Here is a 22,069-nt window from a genome sequence, read left to right on the forward strand (position 1 = left end):
CGATTGTGTCTGGGCATGCTTGCGTGCGTGCGTGTGTGCGTGCGTGCGTGTGTGTGAGTAGGTGTTTGTTTGCATGTGCATGTGTGCGTGTGTCTATGTACTGTATATCTGTACTAGGGCTTGGCCCCACATTAAGACGGAGCACCGGCGAGATGTCTTGGGACGGCATGGCACTGCGACAGTTCTCTCATGGAGGAAGCAACAGTAACTGAAGCTCATCAAATATTTAGAGGATGACCAGCCGCTTTAAGGGAGTCAGAGGTCGTTGAGGAGAAGCTGCAGAGCTGCCTCCACACACACTCACACACACACACACACACACACTTAAAAGCTTTCACTTGTAAGTGGCATAAACATATATTCACTTAAATCTGTCTTCTGTGGCCCGAACTAAACATCACAGAGTTTTATACGCACACACACACACACACACACTGAAACACCAGGAGACACACGCCATTGTAAACCACACATACACATGATACTCCAATATTGATGCCGCTATAAAGAGGCAGACAAGCTGGTAACAATCACAGAGGAAGTATTCACCGTTGCAGGTTCTTTTCAGATAAGACCGAATCTTAAAGACACCACAGGGACAAAACACAGGCTTCTGTTGCATAAAACATGATGTATTCATGAGTTTGAAACCTAAGAAACAAGTCGTCTGTTTATTATAATAATGAAAAGGCGAAGGCTGAGGTTATGTTGTCTCAGGACATCCCTCACTGGTATCCTTTTTTTTTTTTTTTTTACCCCTCCCCAGCAACACAGTTTTACGGTACAGCCACAGTGAAAGTTTTTTCCCCTTCAACGGCCATATTGGTGTCAAACATCAGCCTTTGAAAGCATGTTGTCAATCTCAACATTGATGTGGTTGACACAACTTTAGCAGTTAATAAAGGAGTTAAATAAAACATGCTTCTGAAAAATGTAGCTACATTTTCTCAAGCACCGGAGCACAAACAATAAAGGGGTTTGTAACCGCTCTAAAATCTGTACAAGGAGATGGCAGTCGGGAGTGGAGAACATAAAGTAACCAAAAAACGACTGAAAGACACATAAAGTGAAACTGTATCGGTTGTGAAAGGGCCTGGCTGGGAAGGTTTGTCAGTTTATATTTGTACAGCCCCGTCACCGGCTTCAGACAGGGGGAATAACACAAGACATTCAAACCCGCTATTTCCCAAAGTCCCTCAACTCCAACCCCCGGATCAAAGCCCATCATCATAAAGAACCGCATTCACCTTGAGCTGATGTGTCATTTTCAGACCCGCAGCTCCGACATAAGGATGAACAGCTTCCCACGAGACGCTCGGTCTGTCACTGACAGACTGAAGAGACAAGGTCACAGAAGACTACGCTACGAGGGACTCTGTCGGGACCGGCTAGTGCGGATTACGCTCACAACCAGGGAGTTAGCGTGGTGTCAAGGACCACTGCACAAAGCACACAGACGACAACGTGCTTCCGCGACACGTGCCGCTTTTACAATGCACTTGGGAGATTATCGTTGTGGTCATTGTTATTCAGACTACCACAGACATGCCAGCCCTTCAACCCAGGGGTCCATACTGGCATGTGAGCTTCCAAACTCCCCATCTCATGAACAGCTCGTGGCCTCGGAAGCAGGGTTCCAGAGCGGGGCTCCGGAGGTCTGCTTTCGCTTCTCGCCCTCGGCGGTTTAGAGTTTTTTCCGTTTGTTCTTGTCGTTCTTGAGTCACACGCTCCTCGCGAGTCGGTAGGCGTGGGCGCGCGCCTTGCCGTCTTCTCACCCGCTCTGGTCTGGTCTCCGTCACCCCATCTGCCACCAGCACCACTGCCATCACCAGCACCACCGCCGCCACCAGCACCACCGCCAGCACCACCACCAACCTCCCTTCAATGACATCGCCAGGTTTTTGTTTTTTTTTCCTCCTCAATCGCCACTCTGGTGTCAGCGTGAGTGAGGAGGCAGACCGCCAAGATGGCGGCCTTGTCGAGGGCGTTCACATGGAAACGCTAAACATAGAAGGCCACTCCGATGCCACGGCCACTGCCGCTCTCTGCCGAGCCAACGCCGCAGCCGTGGCTCCTTCTTTCACAATGCAATGTCCTGTGTTTGTGTTGTGGTGGGGCCGATTACTGTCAATCATGAATAATGAATGAGATGTTTCGCTGACTGGACGGGAACAGAGGAGGTATCGTCGCACTATGGCAAAGTGAAATGTTGCTTAGGGAAGATGATAAAACTCTAGTGTTGCCAGTTGGAAACTCACAACGACTACTTCATGGTGGACAGTTTCTTCTAAATGCATGTAGATATAATGGGTGTTCAGCGTTTGAGACACTTTATATTTGATGGTTTGTTCTATGTTTATTTTATGTGTGTGTGTGTGTGTGTGTGTGTGTGTGTGTGTGTGCGTGCGTGCATGTTTCTATATTGCACATAACACTTTATGGCCTTGCTGTATTTTTATGTTGACAATTACTTATTTTATTTATATTCTCAACATTTAAAGGTGCCATGACATGCCACCAGGTGTGGTGTGATTAGCCATTACAAGCCGTTTTGGAAAACTGCCCCTTATGACATCATAAGGGGCAGAAAGTGGGCGTGTCCACCTAGATGTGTGCTGGAGACATCAGTCTATCAGCCTACCCAGTGGACTGTAGCAAACGTTGCTCATCTATCTGTCACACATCTAGGTGGACACACACACCTGTGATGTCTTGAGGGTTGGTGGCATGTCATGGCACCTTTAACAATGATCTTCCTATTTTAGAGCAGAGCAATTGTGTTGTGACAGTAACAATTAAGTATTTTAAAACACAAGCCCAGTACAACTTTGAGGAGGAGGCGGCCTCTCCTTGGTCCTCTTTAGGCCATGGCCCTCCTCTCCCCTGGACCGACGGACTCCCCATCGCTGCTCCAGCATCTCCTCCTCCTCCTAGTGGTAAGGGAGGGTTTTGACGTATATTTGTCATGACAACCATGTTTAATTTGTTCAAATATAGCAGCTTGGAATTGAAACTAAATTGAGAGCCAGAGAAAGAGAGAGAAAGAGACAGAGACATGGATAATGAGAGAGAGAGAGAGAGAGAGAGAGACACACACAGACAGAGAGAGAGAGAGAGTGAGATACAATGTACAAATTAGAGACCTAAATGGAAAATGTTATGTCTCTTTTACAGAATAAAGAGAGAAGAGAATGTTATGGTAAAGTGTTTTTATAAGCCAGTTGAAAGCTACAGAGCTACAGTTTGTTCTCTGTGGTAAGATAGGATCTGTCTACAGCTGATTTATCAACCTAATTCATATTCCCATGCGTGTGTTTGTGTACTTGTGACTTCTGCTTTCCAAGGCCGTCCATGGAGAAGGATGGGGGGTATTTAGTATTCCGCCCCACGTTGCCTAGTTTCCGAGCAGAGAGGCCATATGAAAGCCATTCACTACAGGTCGTTAGCTTCCATTAGCCGCCGCATGGTGGAACAAGACCAGCATCTGCACGTTGAGGCTGTGGGATACCTGGGTGATGCGGCCAGATTAACTGGTATTAATGGGTGGGCTGGCGGCGGGAATCATTATAGCCGATCCCCTCACCTGTCTCTCGGTGCCCTCTACTTCCTGTTGTGTCACTCCCCCCCCCCCGTTGAGCACTCACTCCCAGGCCAGAAAAGCCCACTGTCATGACAACCAAGCATCTGTGTCTGCGTGTCTGCCCGGTCGCCATGCCATATGTATGTGTGAACCTAATGTCAAGGTGTGTGCGAGTCTGTGAGTAAGTGGGTGAGTGTGTGTGTGGGTGTGGATGTGTACTGGTGTAATGTTTAGGTGTGGATGAAATATACATTCATATTCGCTATAATATGAATACGATTTCCTTGACACACACACACACACACACACACAATGTACAGAATATCAGGCGTTACGCCTTATATTCGAAAAATGAATCCAGCACATCTGGGTTTTCCGGTACTCTGTGAACCTCGGAGTTGTCGTGTTGTGAAATCTCAGACTCCTCCTCTTCCTGTTCCTCCTCCTCTTCTCCTCCCCCCTCGGGGACGTCTTCCGGTCAGTTCTGACCGACTAACCAATAGGTTTGGTTTAGATTTGAGTACATAAAGGAAGCCAGGCGGATTAGCAGGGATCCCATTGGGTGTCACAGCAGATGGTACCGGACAGCAAATGTGTGAAGTGAAGTTGAAAAAGTCCTTACTGTATTGTAGTGGCCAAGGTAGGCAGAGTGACCCAGGCAAAACACAGCCTATCTCAGGCCTTTCAGGTAGGTCTTTCCATATCTGAAGTCTGTGGAAGCCTCCTCCAGTCACTTACAGAACCAATCAGCATTCCCTGTGGGCTGTCCGTCAGTGTGGGTAGCCAATAGGAACACGCAGACCGACCTGTTGGCGCACTGGCACAGAGGTGTGATACAAATGTGAAATAATATTACGAGAAAGAAATTAACTTCAGGATTACTGGCCATAATGTCATCGTATTTGCAGAGCTGGTCGTATAGTACCCATCCCAATTCCCCATCCTATCTCCCATTCCACGTCATTACTTTTGAAGTGTTCTTAGGGAAACACATAACAAGGAAAGGAGAAGCATAGCATCGACTCTTTTTGAACATTTCAGCTCGCTGGAGATAACTTTTTCAGTACAGACGGTGGTGCATGCTTCTCCGACGCTGCTGTTTCTTTGCTCTACTGGAAGGGTTTTACAGCTCAGGCATGCAAATTGGTTTGGGGTGAAAAAGGTGAGAATGATGCGTGAGCTGAGGAAAACACAGACCCACTAGGGGGTTCCAGGATTATACTCCAGGGAGCTAAAAAAATAATAATAATAATAATAATAACAATTTTATTAATATATATATATATATTTTTTTTTTTTTCTTTTTCTTTTTTTTTTAATTATTAAAAAAATAATTATTTATATATATATATTTTTTTAATTATATATATATATATATATATATAAATTAAATTATAAATAAAAAATAAAAAAATTTGACCCGCACGCAGGTTTTTTTATGGACATGCGCGCGCAGTTATCGTCTCGTTGTCGTCAGACTGTAGACTGCCCCCCCCCCCACCCACCCCCAATGTTTTCTCAATGGATCTCCACGAATCACCAGTGTAGCCGAATTTCGCAGAAAGGTGACTAGTTTGCATGCCTGACAGCTGTATGGTGCTTGTTAAGTTTTGAACAGCCACTTTCCCTCCTATCTACCTCCAGTACCTCAATGATTTCACATGATTTCCAGGGAACAACATACCAGGGAAAACACATTCATGAGTGCACACAGAACAAATGCAATAAAAAGGCTATTGTAAAAAACTGACAGCATATCCAAAACATTTATTTTTCCATACATGATATAACATCAGCAATTGTGTACACAATTATGTACACAATGAATATATTATAAAAGTGGTTCTCAACTGGTCTAGCCTAAGGACCCACATGCGTCATTCGTCATTAAGCCACCACCCAAAAAAGTCGAATGTATTTACCAATATTGCAGTATTAAAAAATGCTTTCATGTTCTGTTAAAACATTGAGGCCTAAACTCAATAAAATAGTAAGCCATTGAAACATGAATTAACATTGAAACATTATTTCATTTATGGGCTTCTTTCGAAAGATTAAGGTTTGGCATATGTTCTGTGACCACCACCCGGTGAGAACCACTGTATTATAATATAGAAATCATATATTAAGATACATTTAGAAGCAATTCCTCAGTATGAATATGAATATTGATATAGATACAGATAGAAAAGCAACAAAAGTCCCTTTAAAAAAAGAAAATATGAAGGGACAGGTAGACTAGACAGTAATCCTCTGTTATGGAACATCTAGCAAACCTCATGCTCCAGGCTAGCTCCCCAGCCACCAAGGACAGGGTGCCACCATGACAGATGGGCCAGCCTTCGAGGTCATCGTCCCCAGAATCTCAGAGCTGCCGGGGCCCCGGGGACCTCATTTCTCAATATTGAGATTGTATCTCAAAAAACAGTGTGGCTTTCCTTTGGAATAAATTGCCGTTTCCTCTCCTACCGCTTGCCAGCCGGGCAATCTCGTATTAATCTCTCTACGACGCACTGCCCAGCAGCAGGGGCCCACAATATGAAGGGGAAGGAAAAAAACAAGAAACACTGATCACTGATAAAAGAATCCCTTTTTCCCTGATTCAGGGAGAACTGTTTATCAGTGTTGGGACGGCAGAACCGGGGAGTTGGGCTTCAGTGTGGAGTCACAGATAGCAGAGGGACTGTCTATGTTGTAACTCTTGATCTGCTGACAACTTTATCCACTTAGCAGCTTTTACAAAACAGTCTCTTATTATGAACAATGTGTTATTTTGGAGGGATTTAACTGCTATAAAAAAGGAATATACTACTGGTAAGAAAACAACTTTATCCGCTTAGCAGCCTTTCTTTCCATGCAAACTGCAACCCCTAGGATTTGTATGCCAAGCAGGTTGTTTTTTCTAAACTATCCCTTAATTAAGTCATAGCACACCGGGGAGCACAACAGGTCAACAGAAGGATAAAATTGTATCCGGCATTCCGTACTAAAAGAACAACCACTCAGAACATTGAGCTAGTGATTGTGATTGGATACCCCCTGGCCAATCACCCACTTGGAAGGTGGAGAGCTGGAATTGGATGCACAAGTGCATCCTAGGTCAAGGTGCTAGTTGTCATCACTAGTTGTGAAGTTAATCTTGGAGGAAGTTTAACAACTGTGTTTACAATTGTGTCCATATTGTATGTGTGGTTGGACGATATGACCTCCTATGATCTTAAAGGCTTACTTCATCAATGAGGTGGTCTTCTGGATCATAGTCCTTCATGTTGACCACTTCTGCCAATATTTCTTGACTCTTCACCCCTTCTGCCAGGTCCTTGGCAAACCCCTAAAATGTACCAGAGAAAGAAACCGATCAGGTTGTGTTCATTTAGCAAATAAAAACATAAAAACATCAGCATGAGACCTATTGGGGTTTGACAGTGTATGTTTTAATATGTATTCTGTTCCACTTGTTTTGCAGAACACAACACATGGCATCTTTTCTAGTAAAATACAACATTTGTAGTAAATGAAATATATATGTAAAAGCATGAAATAACAAGACAACAGATGAATATTGTGCACAGCCTGCAAAGCAATCTACAGGAAATGAAACAAACCCCTGCTAACGGTTGGTGCGGTAAGGTGACTAACTACCCTTTTTAAGGCCATATTCAGAGTAAACCATGTGCCAAAGACAACAGCCGCTGCAGAATAAAAATACAGCCGGTTGTGCCAAACCATTATCCAATAGCTGTCAATGGGACTGTGCTCATTCTTCCCACCTACATTAAGATAAGATCGTTATAAGACCCCAATGTAATATAAATGTGATAATGCAAATACGACATACTTCAGGTAATACCTTGCTATGGCAATATAATAAAAAATATTATTGTTAGCAAGCATTCTCATCTTCTGTTACTTGCCTTCAGACTAAATGCACCTACCTTTCATATCTGAGGTTGACACGTACTTGATGCAATGCCAAATAATTATGAACCAACTTTGCAACATTAAAGCTAAGCTTTTTATTGGCAGAAAAATGTTTACATAAAGTATAAAGCGTGCAACGTCTTGTCTCTTATCCACAATACATCTTCTCAACAGTGGACACGTGAAGCCGTGTTGTCGTCGTCATTATTGATGAGAATTCTGGGAAATGTGGTTTTTATGGGTCGCTTCCTCATAACTATAATTATTAACTGTTCACTTTTCTTAAAATACATTTATTTTGTTTTAAATAAAAATGAATTTAAAAAACTCATTCATATTTTATTTGTATTGTGTTTGTATTTGTATTTGTATTTGTATAAAACTGAGATGCGGAACCTTTGGTTCACGTCTCATGTTAACAGCGGCACTACTTTGATAACGCACTTGTATTGAGTCAGTCGTTCAATCTGACGCTTAACTTGTGTTATTATACATTTATGAGTTCACTGCGTTGACAGATATCTATATATTTATCGATCATCAAAATGTCTATCTTTACCCCGACAAACCAAATACGTCTGACGAATGTGGCTGTCGTGCGGATGAAAAAGGGAGGAAAACGTTTTGAAATTGCCTGTTACAAAAATAAAGTGGTGAGCTGGAGATCTGGAGCGTAAGTATTCGTTAACACAAAATAACGTGATATCTTTAACAGTCATGTTATCGATCCATTTTTATCCGTCAGATCTAAACTATAACCACCTTTTGTCTGTTTGCATCTAGGGAGAAAGACCTGGACGAGGTTCTGCAAACGCATTCAGTTTTTGTCAATGTTTCTAAAGGGCAGGTCGCCAAGAAAGATGACTTGTCCAAATCATTTGGAACAGAGGACATTACTGAAGTTTGTAAACAAGTAAGTAACGTGAACATCTTTCTGTACTAAGTATTGAGTGACTATTTACCCAGCTGCATTATACGATTTAAAGCTCCATCTCCATCGCAACACTGTAACGTCATTGTACATCATCATGACTGTACATCTGAATCTGACTGGAAGTGTTGATTTTCCACTCTTGATTTATTTCTCCATGGACAGATTTTAGCTAAAGGGGAACTCCAGGTTTCCGACAAAGAAAGGCAGGGCCAACTGGAGACCATGTTCAGGGACATAGCGACGATCGTGGCGGAGAAATGTGTCAACCCAGAGACCAAGAGGCCGTACACGGTCAGTCTGATCGAGCGTGCCATGAAGGACATCCACTATTCTGTGAAGGCCAACAAGAGTACCAAGCAACAGGTTTGCCAACATCTGAGTCCCATTTATTTGGGTGTACTTTATTTTATTTTTTTTACTTTTTAGCCAATTTGAATTAATTGAATGTACTTTATTTCTACTGCGATGACCCCCAAATCCCCACCGAGGATCAACGTTTTATCAAAGTTGAGATGATCGTTATCTCATCTTCATACATCATCCTGAAAGTGTTTAGGAATCCAAGCTAGTTCCTCCTAATGTGTAGCCTCTTATGTTCTGCTGTGTGCTTCCCAGGCGCTGGAGGTCATCAGACAGCTGAAGGAGTCAATGGAGATCCAGAGGGCCCACATGAGGCTCCGGCTGGTCCTGCCGGCCAAGGAGGGCAAGAGGCTGAAGGAGAAGCTGAAGCCGCTCCTGAAGGTGGTGGAGAGTGAGGAATTTGATGAGCAGCTGGAGATGGTGAGGGCCGAGGAAAAACATCACCCAACAAAGTTTAACAACCAACGTGCCAAAATACGATCCCAAGTGAATTCCATAGCAGTGTTATATAGTCCTAGTTACATTCTGCCGGTAACCAAGCAGTTTCTATGTCTGTTAATGTTTCTCTTAATGTATAAAATGGTCATATGCGCTTGTTGTTATACCACGACACATGACTACTACTACCATTACTAGAGTTAATTAGGGGTGGGAATTGACAAAAATGTAACGATTCAAAAGTATTGCGATATTTGGGCCATGATTCAATATTATTGCAATTTAGCGATACGGCAAGTATTGCGATTCTATTTTGCGATTCATGTTTCCCATATTATTCAAAGGCATTACAAAATATGAGGAAAATAAGACTGATCAACTCACTTCAAATGTCACATTTAATTCTGTGAACAACATTATCTTCTACACATTAACTGTAGTGCAAAAACTTTGTCCTTGAACATTCAGGACACAGGACCATAGACCATAGTAAGAGACCCCTCACATGAATGCTTAAAATTAACACATAACTTAAAATTATTTAATTACAAGAGAGTAACATGAAGCAGACATATTAGAGTAACATAAACCTGAGAATATTCATATAAGTAAGAGTAACTTAGAGCTTCAATCAAATTGAGAAAAATGTGCTAGAGTCCAGTACTGTTGGCTGCAAGTTCATCAACCAAAATGTTAAATTAATTTGGGAATATCTCCATTTTTGTTCAGAAAAAGGAAAAAATAATAATAATTATATTGCAATACTTTGGCTGTATCAATATAATTGCGTGTGCAAAATATCGCGATACTGAACAGAATCGATTTTTTTTTTCCCCCACTACTAGAGTTAATGTCAGCCATTAAATAGCCCCCATATATATTCCTCCCCCAACACAGGTCTGTCTGGTGGACCCTGGCTGCTTCAGGGAGATTGACGAGCTGATTCGCTGTGAGACGAAGGGCCGGGGCTCCCTGGAGGTCCTCAACCTGAAGGACGTGGAGGAGGGAGATGAAAAGCTGGAGTAACACCACCCCTTAACCCTGGCTTCTACCCACTAACCTCTATCCACACCCCATTGCTACCTAAACCGAAACCCAACCCCCCTTATCCTCCACCCTTTGCCACCTAACCCTACCCCACTTTACCCGCAAACCTTAACCTTCAACCCTTTAGCATTAAACGCTTAGCCCTTAAACACCTTACCCTTAACCCTCATCTCTATTTACCTTAAACTCTTAACCTTATCCGACCATAATTGACCCTAAACCCCACACACCTAACCCTAAATCCCTCTACTTTAGCCCCATTGCCCTTAACTCCAACCTCCAACACCATGGACCCGCTGTGCCTCTATATATATATATATATATAATGAGCATCCTGGCACGCAGAGGGCATACTCTCTATATCGCTAATTGACACTATTCCACTTTGAATCCTTGATGCCATTCCTGTTTTCCAGCCGCTGTATATGTAGAGTTTATTCGGCTGTGCATGGCTGTCTTGGTTTCTTGTGTGCAGTGTGAGCCTTCCAAAGAGGAATGTAATTGACTTTAGTTGGGGTGTATTCATCCCACGTCATAAGTCACAATTTGATTACATAATTGGAGTTTGGATCATATTACAAGAATATTGTCCATGCCTTTTTATTTTACCACTTGTGTAATTTGCTTCATCCAATAATTTATATTTTGTCATTAAATATATATTGAAACAAATTACCTTGTTAAATGGCTTATTAATTCCCCCCACTTAGAAATATTCAAAGCTCAAATAATGTGCGTTGTCGCTATAGTTAATTATACAAAGATATTTTTTATATATTTTGGATGCAGTGATGATTGTTTTTAATTTTTTTTTTGTCAAATTGAAGTTGATTGCGTACTGCTAGCCTACAGTTAGCAGAGAAGCTTCTTGAAAGAGTTTCACATTAAAAGTATTTTAATTATTAAACAATGTCCCCATAATTATCCATTAATGTGCATCTTTTTTTGTCAAGGTTTTCTAGTATGTGTTTTTGCTAAGATTAAGATATGTCCAGTGTGCTGCCTCAGTTCTTGCTTATATAGAGCATTTACAAAAAAAAACAAATCCAGTATAAATGACAGGATGGCAGTGTAGCGATAGTGTTAGCTGTCGAAATGTTGTGCTTTTCCCAACCAACACACCTGTGACCTGGTCACAATCAAACATACTCTTGGAAGCCAATTTTGCACCAGCCATCTGCACCCCACTGTGAGGAAAATATAAAGTGCCAAAGAAAATTAGAAAAACAAAACAGAAAATAGCTCCTACTATTTACATAATTGGTATTAAAATTTTTCCATTCATCTTAAAGGGCTAATATGAACATTCTACCTTGCATAACGTCTTGTATCCAGTGTGAGCTAGCTTCTTATTTGAAGTCTTATTTAAAGACTTCAAATATGGTGTTCACACATTTAGAATTTTAGAACCGATGGCTATATCCTTAGATACGACAACAAGGCTTTGAACATTTCCAGGGACACCAGCATTGAGGAAGAGACAGCCACACGTTTCATGTCAAGTTTAATTCCACAGACCTCGAGAGATAGAGACCCAACAACACAGTCATAGCTCAATGCTATATTAGCCCTGTTAGCAGACCAGCAACACCAGAGGACACACATTCACTAATCCCTGCTCAAAACACCTGCTGGGGTTGGGTTATTTGGGATTTCTCCCCACTTGGAGGACCTGAGTGTTGAACCATCAACCCTCCACCTATACCAGACAACCTGTTTCACCCTGTAGGGTTTGTAACTCTTATTTAAACTTTGTATGACAGCTGTAAAAAAAAAAAAAAAGAAGCTAATATTACCCTGGAACCATATTTAGGACAAGGCCACACAATATATTAATCATATATTACATGTAAACAGCATTCTAAGTAAACTCCTCTCTCAAAAGCGCATATACGATATTTCCATTGAATTTAACACACAGCTTGAACAACCCACTCCATATTATAAGGCACCTCACGGCGTATGGCAAGGATTAATCTTAAATGCCATTTGTAGGCTAGGATAATGGCATCATAATGACACTTAAGAGCATAGGCCTACTCTTTAGAAGAGCAAATTCCATTTAAAACCAACATGCTATGCACGACAGCTACCCCCACACACACAGTTTAGTTATATTACCAAACTAGTTTAGTATCACACATAATTGTTATTCCCAAGGAAGTCATTTGGAATGTTAAACGTGTATAGTAAGTGGAATATTTTCCAGTAACCCATGGACGATTAGGCACATTAACGGTTTGACATAAGCAAAAACAGACTTATGCAGACATCATTAGGCCCTCTCCTGCTGTTCAAACAAGGACAACGGGGTCTGCTTTTCATCCCACAGGTAGGCCTAGTGGTTACCTATAAAAGTCCATGGAGTTAAGCCTATTGCAGTGACTCATCAGATGGGCTGAGAGTGAGACCTGTTGTACTGGCTGTTGGTGAACGTTGTCCTATGGATGGTGCTCAGAGGGTTTTCACTCTCCTCCTGCTGCGGGTACCTGCTCACCGGCACCGACCCAACGGGCTCTTGAGACCGTGGGCATCGGGTGAGCAGAAACGCGCCCCCGGCGACCATCAACGCAAAGGAGATCCAGCCAAGGTAGAGCGCCGGGCCCCAGTCGCGCTGCAGATCTTTGGCGCCCTCTAGAGGCTGGCTGGTGTGGTGACACGTCCAGGCCATGGGAACCAACAACAGTATCCCAGACACAACAAAGAGCGCTCCGGACGCCAGCTTCACCTGACCACGCTTGGGGAACCACACAATCCCCGCGGTTCCTACCGCCACGGCGAACGCCCCGGCTCCTATCGCCGCCCCGACCAGCGCCCTCCAGGTGCGGAAGTTTCCAGAGAGCGACATGAGTCTCTGGTAAAATGAGCAATGGAGACTCCCGTCGTGCGCCAGGTCCCAGTGGTCCCAATCCAACCACACGCCGTCCCAGTACGCGGGCAGGGTGGCGGTGACGTTGTCAACGGTGCCGCTCACCTTCCAGAGCGACAGGCAGCGGGTGAAGATGCTGCACAGCCAACCGGTGAGTCCCAGGCCTAGTGCGGTCTGCTCCAGCCAGCGATGATAGCGATCCATGACTCGCCCGGGCCGCCGCTGCTGCTGATTCCTCGCCCCGGGCACGGCACTGCCAACCAGAAACAGCTGCTCAGAGCGGAGGGCGGGTTCTGTGTTTTAGTGTGTGTCTGTCTGTGAGTTAAAAGGGGACAGAGAGGGAGAGCGGTAGCGAGGAAGAAAGAAAATCAGAAGCTCTGAGTGCATGCGTGTGCGTGTGCGTGTACGCGCGCGCGCGCGCGTGTGTGTGTGTGTGTGTGTGTGCGTGTTGAGGAAACGCACAGGGAAAGGGATGAGGGGACACCAGAGATTATGAAAGTTTCGACATGTTTGGACATGTCCAGAGAGGCAGAGACCAAACCACTGGTTCTGCGTTTGTGTGTGTTGTGATGGAAAATGCATATGTTGTTTATTTTTTTTAATAATTCAAGCTTTGTTTTCTTCAGGTTGTGTTATCTAGCCCCCCCCCCCCCCCCATTTGTTAAATAGTGTTAACTTGTTCCCCTTTGCTAACCTTCTGCCTGAGGTGAACCGGTCACAAGGACCCCCTTACCGATATGAGAAAAAACTCCTGTAGGTCAACATTTCCCTCACATGATGTATGGACAAATGCATTGCGTTGAGGGGGTAACAGCGTAAAAAGGCTGTCTGAAACTGGGCTAGAGAGGAGACTGGTGCATGCATACATAAATAAGTAATTACTTTCAACTTTTGTTTGCTTTTTTAGATTTAGAAGACTCATCTGTCCTAGACGTAATATCTCATAAAGGAATTGCCATGACTGTGTGTGAGAGAGAGAGACAGAGGGGGAGGGAGAGAGAGAGAGAGAATGAGAGGGAACACCCATACACACATATGTGTGTGTGTGTGTGTGTGTGTGTGTGTTCCCTTGAGCCTGGGCTGGTTACAGGACTGCTACATGCATGTATTCGCTGTAAAACCAGTTTCCCCACATGGGTGGGACTCTGGAGGAGCAGCAGGGAAATCCCATGTTTGCTCTGCTCTGCCTTAATAACAATCTCAGCCTCTCACTCTCCGTTGAGATCAGCAGCGGAACAAAGATGAGCCTGTGTTGAGGCTTCTGGCTGAGCGCTTTGTTTTAACGTTGAAGCACCATAACCTCATAACGGGAGAATGAAGAGCGTTCCCTCAAACAGAAGATGATTCACGTTCCCATGAGGTCTTTGTGACTCAGCTGAAAAACATGAAGACACTCCTTCGGATCTCATTGTTATGCAAAACATCTTCGCCCGATACAAATACAAAAACCACAACAACAACAGCAGCGCTAGCAAACCTTTATTTGTAATTCCCTGAAGTGAATCACAAACGTCCCTTCTACGCCATACTAACATTATGTATTTTCTATTGGCCTCTATGAGTATGTTATGCTAATATTATTGCTCAAGTTAAAAAAAAAACATGCAAAATTCCACATGTATACTGCATTGGCTGCTGAGGTTTGAAGCAAGGGGAATGGCATTTTGGGAGTTAGCTAACTAACTAACTACATTTCCCATGAGCCCATGCTCATTGTTTGTCAAGGGTTAGTTACCTGAAGGATTGGAGGGTTTGTTTTGAAGGAAAGGTGAGATGAAAGTGAGAAGGGGGGGTTTAGAAAGCAAATAAACAGTATAATCTATCAAATCAACATGTGATCTATACAAATAACTTCTCCTCTTACCAATTCTGTCATTCCATAACTACATTTTTTTTTCTCCAATTTAGACGTCTCAGCAGATTCGTGTATATAAAATTCAGCTGTCATGCTGATGATGGATGTTCGAATAAAATCCCCCCCCCCCCCCCGCACCCATATCACACGTAGTTCTTGAAGGCGTAGCCACTGTGCGAGGTGTGGGTGGTCCGCGCCGCCCGCCTGTACCCACCGGAACTCCCCCCCCCCACCCTGGCAGCGGGCGGGGGGCAGCTGCCGCACATGAGCGCCCCCCCGCACAGCAGCAGGCCGCCGGTCACCCAGCCGATGTAGATGGCGGCCCCCAGCTCCTTCTTCAGCACGTCGGGGACCCGCGGGTTGCGGAAGTCCCTGACGATGCCGTTGGCCGTCCAGGACACGGCCACCAGGATGGTGAGCGCGCTCAGGGCGAACACCAGGCCCGCCGCCGCCACCACGCGGCCCTTGGCGCGCGCGTGGCTCAGGCAGTTGGTGCAGCGGGCCCCCAGCAGGAAGAGCAGGAAGGCCAGGCAGCCCAGCACCAGGCTGATGCAGACCAGGCCCCGGGCGGCCTGCAGGTCGGGCTCCAGGTCCAGCAGGGCGTCGTAGATCTTGCACTGCATCTGGCCCGTGTACTCGCTGACGCACGTCATCCACAGGCCCTCCCAGAACACCTGCATGACCACCAGGTGGGTGCCGATGAAGGCGGTCACCTTCCACATGGGCAGCCCGCAGATCAGAATGATGCCGGCCACGCCCAGCATAGACAGGGTGAAGCCCAGCTCTTCCAGGCCCATGGTGGGGGGTGGTGGTGGTGGCTGAAGGAGGTGGTGGTGGTGGTTTTGGGAGGTGGTTGTAGTGGCGGTGGTGGTGGATGTGGGGGGAGGTCACTACTGAGGGAGATAGAGGAGGGGGAGGGAGCGAGGGAGGGAAAGAAGGGAGAGATAGAGGAGGAGACAGGGAGAGTGTGTTGAATATTTACAGTGAATATTTACATTACTGTGTTACTGGGACTCCTTTTAACAAACCACGAACAGCCATTGAAAATACAATAAATGGAAATAATATGATATCCCTGCAGTTTTTATGTATTTATTTATCTTCTCCTTGATATTTTGGCATTAAATGTGTATTTTTTGTACAATAGCATTTCTCAAACTGAAAATAAATGAATGAATAAACAACCGTTTCCCCAGATATTGTGAAGGTAGGCCTTTTTCTTGGGGAATCTTGTGTAGATTTGGTTAGTTTGTCAGAAAAGACCCACTAGGGGTCAGTGTTCCATCAGAGACACACTATTTCCACCAGAATAATGCTCTTGACGTGACGTAAAATGGAAATGATGCACTTAAAAACTCAACCCTAAATCAAACACGAATGTATTTAAATGTAATTTTAATTATTTTAATGCAATGTTGTTGAAAGTTGTCAAGTGAAAGGATTTTTTTTCAATCACAATTTATCTCAGATCCAAGCATAGACATGAAATAACTGCAATGTAAGGGGAAAAAAAGAAAACGACAACAGAAACCGTCCTCGTTGTAACCGAAAGGCTGGGCGTGGTTGGAGATGTTCGTTACATTCCCATCGAACAGAGTCACATGACCACTCCAAACACTCCGGTTTCGCCTGATAAGACAAGATTACACAACAGAGTAGACCACTCTCCCCACCGTAAACACAAATTGATTAAAAAAAATCCAAAACTTTCGAATAAACCAAAAAAAGGACATTCAGTAACTCTGGTATTCCACCTGCATGGGTGTACCGAATCCATGTTTGTTAGATTATATCTATCAGACGTGAATTCCTTCATATTTTTTATTTGGATGTAGGAAGCCTGCAACATTTTTTGACAAACATTTGATGACTACATTTAAATAATTGCCCCCCTACGCATAAACACATTTATTTGTACTTAATCTCGCCGTCAACATAATGAATGACAGGTTTCACAAACATGGATTCACTCTCTTACACACATGTGATAGATAGCTAACTAACTAATTAACTAACTTAGTTACTAACTAGCAAGCAACCATTTCTTGTGTTTGCCCTGAGGGGAAGCTGACATCAGAGGTGAGATAATTTCTAAAAACAACAGGAGAGTTGTTTGAGGTGAGAACTGGTTCTTCCTTTACTTTCGTAGACTTGTGCTGAGTGTATCAAACTGAAACGTGCCAAGTGACGAACACAGAAGAAAATGTAGGACTAATGTGTACACGGTGAAACGGATCATGTGGCCAATCTAAATAGAAACCTAACAAGCTATTGTCTCTGTCATGTCTGTCTTGTCTCAATGAATAGCAGCAACTCATGATAGACAGACTCTCCCATTTGTCAAGTACAAACATCCAGGTACACACACATCCCTTCCTCAGGGTCTTTGATGTTGCTCAGTGAAAAGTGGGTCTCCGTGGGTGGGGAGGACCCCTTGGCTGAGATGGGCTTATTTCTCAGAAGAGGTTTTCCCTGCACTGGTCTGGGGGATCTGTTAGAAATTAGTCCTTGTCATTAGTCAAAGTGGTGATGACACAGGCGACCACTAGCAGGCCCAGTGTGTTGCAGAGAAAACAACATATCGTCATGGAAACCATGCTGCAAACCAAAAATAATACTAAGGCATAAACTGGAGTCATTATGCGAGCAATTAGGAATGAGTGAGTAATTCAGTGAGAACACAATGGAGTTTCCGAGCCAAGATGATACTGGGTTTCTTGAAAAACACCATACTAGGAAACAAGATAGGTTGGCCTTCTGTTGAAGGAAAGGCGGGGAAGAGACAACATTCCCCACCTTTCACCACACCAGCGGCCATTACAGAGAGTAGGGAGTTGTGAGAGGTCAGCAATTGTAAACGTATAAACAAATTTTAACAGAAAAAAAACGATTTTATGGGAAAGATGTAAACAATAATCAATGAACATCCAGACGTACATAACCATCCACCCTTCTGTCTGTATTCTGGATGATTGATATTCTGCACTACAGTGAAAAGTGAAGAGTGTTGTTTACGTAGCAGGGTTTCGACATCATCCACCACTATGCCGGGCACACCTCTACAGGGTTTGAGGTCACCCAGGGAGCCCGGACTGGTTTGGGAACATTCTCCTTGCATTGGTGGTTGTTTTTCGCCCATGTGAGGAAAAGACTAGCCATGAAGACATGAGACCTGTTGCACTCCTTTCAGCTTTCCTACACAGCTTTGATTAACTTAACCCAGTGTGTGTGTGTGTGTGTGTGTGTATGATTGCTAGATAGTATATACATCCTAATTTCCTTACTGTTGTTCCTTGTTATTAAGACATTTGTAATTGTTGTTTAGAAGAGAGTTGTAAAGCTGAACTCGTATTCACAATTGTCCCTTTATCTAGTGAATGCCAGGCGGACATTCCGCACTAAGGAACAGGTTCAGAGTGTTGATTCTGTTCATGAATCACTGAAGTCATCGTATAAACAAACAAATGTATAGATACACTACTCATTCATTACTCTGATGTCACTTCCTTCTCACACTGAACGGCTAGGTCATTTGTGGAGTCAGATTGGACTCTTACTGTCAATTTAAAAAAGGCAGGTTTTTGAATGAGCATGAACAGCTGTTTCATTTTAGAGGTGAAAGAGGTAAAATCCTGAGATCAACCTTTCTGGAGACTAGTTAATCAATATTTTAAGATATTAATGAAAATGAACTGGTGATTCTGTAATGGTAAGACTTTCACAGCATATTATAAGACAGACCAGACAGGGAACCAATATTGGGTGAATGAATGTTTAATAAAAAATAAAACAGTATGATATGGATGTATACAAAACACTTGATTTGTGAATGATAACAATATAACATTAGTAAAAGTCAAACAATCTGTACATTATTAATTCTTAACCAAAAAAAGATATTTTCTTTATCACAGTTGTCGCAGACTTTAGTTTTAAAATCAAACAACTCCAACATGTGTATTGTATATTCAGTACACAGGTAGAATTCAATTTTCGGTCGGTTCAATTTCCCGCCCTTTGCGAGCCCGATCAAACCTCCAACAGTTTCTCTGAACGAACATTCTCTGTCATCACAGAGAAAGTGACTTCAATATAGGAAATCACAAGTCCCATTTTGTCTCTCAAAAACTGAAAAAAAATCGGTGTTACTCTGGGCCTGTTCCAGAGCCACGAGGGTCACGAAGGTATCTTAATTAAATAGCTTATATGAATCGTCTTTAAGTGTGGAGCTGAGTCCTTAGACGTAGGCCCGGCTGGTGGCATTGGATCGGGCTTGAGAGTACTTCACTGGGTACTCCGGCACGTCCTCTTTGTGTGGGCAGGAGCTGCACAGAAGGGCCCCTCCCAGGATCAGCAGGCCGGCGCAGCCCCAGCCGATGTACAGCGAGGCCCCCATCTCCCTCCGCTGAGGGTTGGTGAGGATGGGGTTGTAGAAGTTCTGGATGATGGTGTTGGCCGACCAGCTCACGGGTATGAGGACGAGCACGCCGGCAATGATGAAGATGACCCCAGCTGCGATGGCCACCCTGGCTTTGGCGCGCTCTTCCTCCACAAAGTTGGTGCACTTGCCCCCGGCGATGCCAAGGAGCACCCCGAAGATCCCGGCAATGATTGAGACGACCACCAGCGCTCTGGCGGCCTGCAGGTCCTGTGGCAGCTGCAGCAGCGAGTCGTAGATCTTGCACTGCATCTGCCCCGTGCTCTGGACCACGCAGTTCATCCACAGGCCCTCCCAGATGACCTGCGCCGTGATGATGTTGGCCCCGATGAAGGCGGTCACCTTCCACATGGGCAGAGCGCAGACGATGATGGTCCCGATTGCGCCGATGATGGCCAGGACAAAGCCCAGCATCTGGCGTCCCATTGACACCATGGTTGGTCGTCTGGTAGATAGGCTGGTAGGTTGAATGGAGGCAGGAGGTGATATGGGAGCCTTGTAAGGTTCAGGTGGGTCCTGCAAGGTTGTCAAGCTAAGTTGTGAGAGTGAGGTGAGACCTGGTTATTTATCCTTTTAAATGTGTCTTCTCTAAGGAGGCGGCGCCAACGTCGACCTGAAACGTCGACCTGAAACCATTTACGTCAACCTGAAACCCAGGTCGTTTCCTGCCCCGCCAGATTTTTCTCATAATTAGCATACCAAAAGGGGCGGTTTCGATTGAGATGGGGATCAGCTCCGTAAATGGCTACTTTAAACAATGTTCCTCCACTGCCCAATCGCTGATGGATCAGGGAACTGGCAGTGCAGGTTTCGCCCGTTGCTTCCGCTACAAAAAGGAACTGATCAAGGTGTGGTGTGTGGATCACCGAAAGCCACAGGTCAGCAACTGGTGATACCCACCATGGGCTTGGTGGTTAAGTTCACGAAACTGACATGCAGGGAATTCTGAATCAATAAACTAGGCTTTTAATTTATTTAATATTTTTAGGTTTTAATGTTGAACTCTCTTCTACTCCCTCAGAGCCACTTCCCTGCCACTTGCATGCTTTTTTAAAGTTTGAATGATATTTTTATTATATATATATATGTTTTTTAAAATAGCTATGTATAGAAATAAAATATATTATTACTATCATCATATAAGTGTTAAGTTAATTATTTTCCCATGATCTTTTTTTTTTTTTACTATTTTATAATTTTATAATGAAATTAATACATTGCTAAATTGAACAGAATGAGAGATTTTCTTTTGTTTGTATTGTTTATTTTCGTTTATTTTCACGAACACCTATTGGATAAAACACTATCTATCACACTCACCCTTCACAAATGTTTCTTTGCACAGGAAAATTGTATTCTTAAAACATTTTTAATATGTTACAACAATATATACAGTGCTATTTGATCACAATTCATACTGTTTCCAATCTCATCTCCTGATGCGAAAGAAGACATTAGGGAGCATCTTCTGAGTGCTTGGTAAAATTACTCATCCTACCAAAGAGGAAACTCTTTTCAAGGACTCAAAAACATGCTACCTTAGCAAAGCAGCAGCCACACAGCTTCCTGGCTAATGATCAGGTTAAAATTAAAAGTCTTAATTTACAAGTCTTTTTACAAGGCCATGTCTGCCATGTTACAGGTACTGTGTCCCAGAATTCACTGTGGGGGCTCCATAGGGTTTGCTCGGCATGTACGAGCCTGTTCCAGAATAGACCCTAGACGGCGGGGCGTAGACTGGCCCATAGTTGCCCGGATTGGGCATCGGTGCCCCTGGGTAGGGGTACATCTGGGCTTGTCCGTAGCCCGGGTATCCGTACATCTGCTTCTGCGGCGGGCAGGAGGTCGTGAGGGTGATGCCCCCGACCAGAAGCACCGCCGCCGCCGCCCAGCCGATGTAGATGGACGCGCCGATCTCCCTCCTCTGGGTCTCGATGGTCAGGGGGTTCCGGAAGTCCGCGATGGTGATGGCGGCGGACAAGCACACGGGGATCAGCACCAGGATGGCTGAGAAGATGATCAGACAGCCGCCCAGGATCACCACCTTGGACCTGGACGCGTCGGTCTTCAGGCAGCCCATGCACTTGGCCCCGATGAAGGTGAGCATGAAGCCGACGAAGCCGAAGATGAGGGAGATGATCACCAGGGCCCTGGCCACCTGCAGGTCCGTGCTCAGCTGGATCACATTCTCGCTGAGCCTGCACTGCATCTGGCCCGTGCTCTGCATGACGCAGTTCATCCACAGGCCGTCCCAGATGGTCTGCCCCGTCACAATGTTGGCGCCGATGAACGACGTGGTCCTCCACATGGGGATGCCACAGGTGACCGCCACCAAGGCCAGGCCGATGAAGCTCACCACCTGGCCGGCCACTTCCTTTCCTATCCTCCCCATGGCAGAGGCGGCGGTGTCTGGGTAGAGGCGTCTGGTTCAGCAGCCTCTGTCCCCGTTAGAGTGTGGCAGCGTCCTCAGCGAGGGCTTGTCTCAGAATGGCCAGGAGTACGGGGTGTGTTGTCATCAGGTGAGTTGTTCCTGCATAACAAGATTCCTCTTTCTCTCTGTCTGTCTCTCTCGCTCTCTCTGTCCTCTCTCTCTCTTTCCTCTCTCTCTCTGTCTCTCTGTCCTCTCT

General features: G+C 44.5%; 3 protein-coding genes and 2 pseudogenes across 5 annotated transcripts; 1 reads left to right on the plus strand and 4 right to left on the minus strand.

The window, feature by feature from the left end:
• The first annotated feature begins 7,948 nt into the window (after positions 1 to 7,948).
• Positions 7,949 to 11,190, plus strand: sbds (SBDS ribosome maturation factor). Its single transcript, XM_084466670.1, has 5 exons — positions 7,949 to 8,174; positions 8,285 to 8,414; positions 8,598 to 8,798; positions 9,051 to 9,215; positions 10,131 to 11,190. The coding sequence occupies exons 1-5, from the start codon at positions 8,047 to 8,049 to the stop codon at positions 10,257 to 10,259; spliced, it is 753 nt and encodes a 250-aa protein (XP_084322796.1). The 5' UTR covers positions 7,949 to 8,046; the 3' UTR covers positions 10,260 to 11,190.
• Positions 11,191 to 12,370: 1,180 nt separating this feature from the next.
• On the minus strand, positions 12,371 to 13,460 carry LOC311341931 (claudin-4-like). The gene has a single exon (XM_084466740.1). It carries the CDS (start codon positions 13,351 to 13,353, stop codon positions 12,670 to 12,672), a length of 684 nt encoding a protein of 227 aa, XP_084322866.1. The 5' UTR covers positions 13,354 to 13,460; the 3' UTR covers positions 12,371 to 12,669.
• A 1,687-nt stretch (positions 13,461 to 15,147) lies between these two features.
• LOC311341558 (claudin-4 pseudogene) lies at positions 15,148 to 15,801 on the minus strand (annotated as a pseudogene). Its single transcript has one exon. The product of its transcript is annotated as a claudin-4 pseudogene (transcript).
• A 3,440-nt stretch (positions 15,802 to 19,241) lies between these two features.
• cldne (claudin e) lies at positions 19,242 to 19,877 on the minus strand (the record flags this gene model as incomplete). Its single annotated transcript, XM_084466532.1, has 1 exon — positions 19,242 to 19,877. One exon carries the CDS (start codon positions 19,875 to 19,877, stop codon positions 19,242 to 19,244), a length of 636 nt encoding a protein of 211 aa, XP_084322658.1.
• Positions 19,878 to 21,078: 1,201 nt separating this feature from the next.
• LOC311342570 (claudin-4 pseudogene) lies at positions 21,079 to 22,069 on the minus strand (annotated as a pseudogene). The gene has a single exon. The product of its transcript is annotated as a claudin-4 pseudogene (transcript).

The sequence above is a fragment of the Micromesistius poutassou genome (genome assembly GCF_964030765.1).
Source record: "Micromesistius poutassou genome assembly, chromosome: 4".
Lineage (NCBI taxonomy): Eukaryota > Metazoa > Chordata > Actinopteri > Gadiformes > Gadidae > Micromesistius > Micromesistius poutassou.

Coding starts and splice junctions, on each gene's coding strand:
- sbds (XM_084466670.1), top strand. CDS start 8,047: ATGTCTATCTTTACCCCGACAAACCAAATACGTCTGACGAATGTGGCT. Junction 8,799..9,050: donor ACAAGAGTACCAAGCAACAG/GTTTGCCAACAT, acceptor TGTGCTTCCCAG/GCGCTGGAGGTCATCAGACA. Junction 9,216..10,130: donor TTGATGAGCAGCTGGAGATG/GTGAGGGCCGAG, acceptor CCCCCAACACAG/GTCTGTCTGGTGGACCCTGG.
- LOC311341931 (XM_084466740.1), bottom strand. CDS start 13,353: ATGGATCGCTATCATCGCTGGCTGGAGCAGACCGCACTAGGCCTGGGA.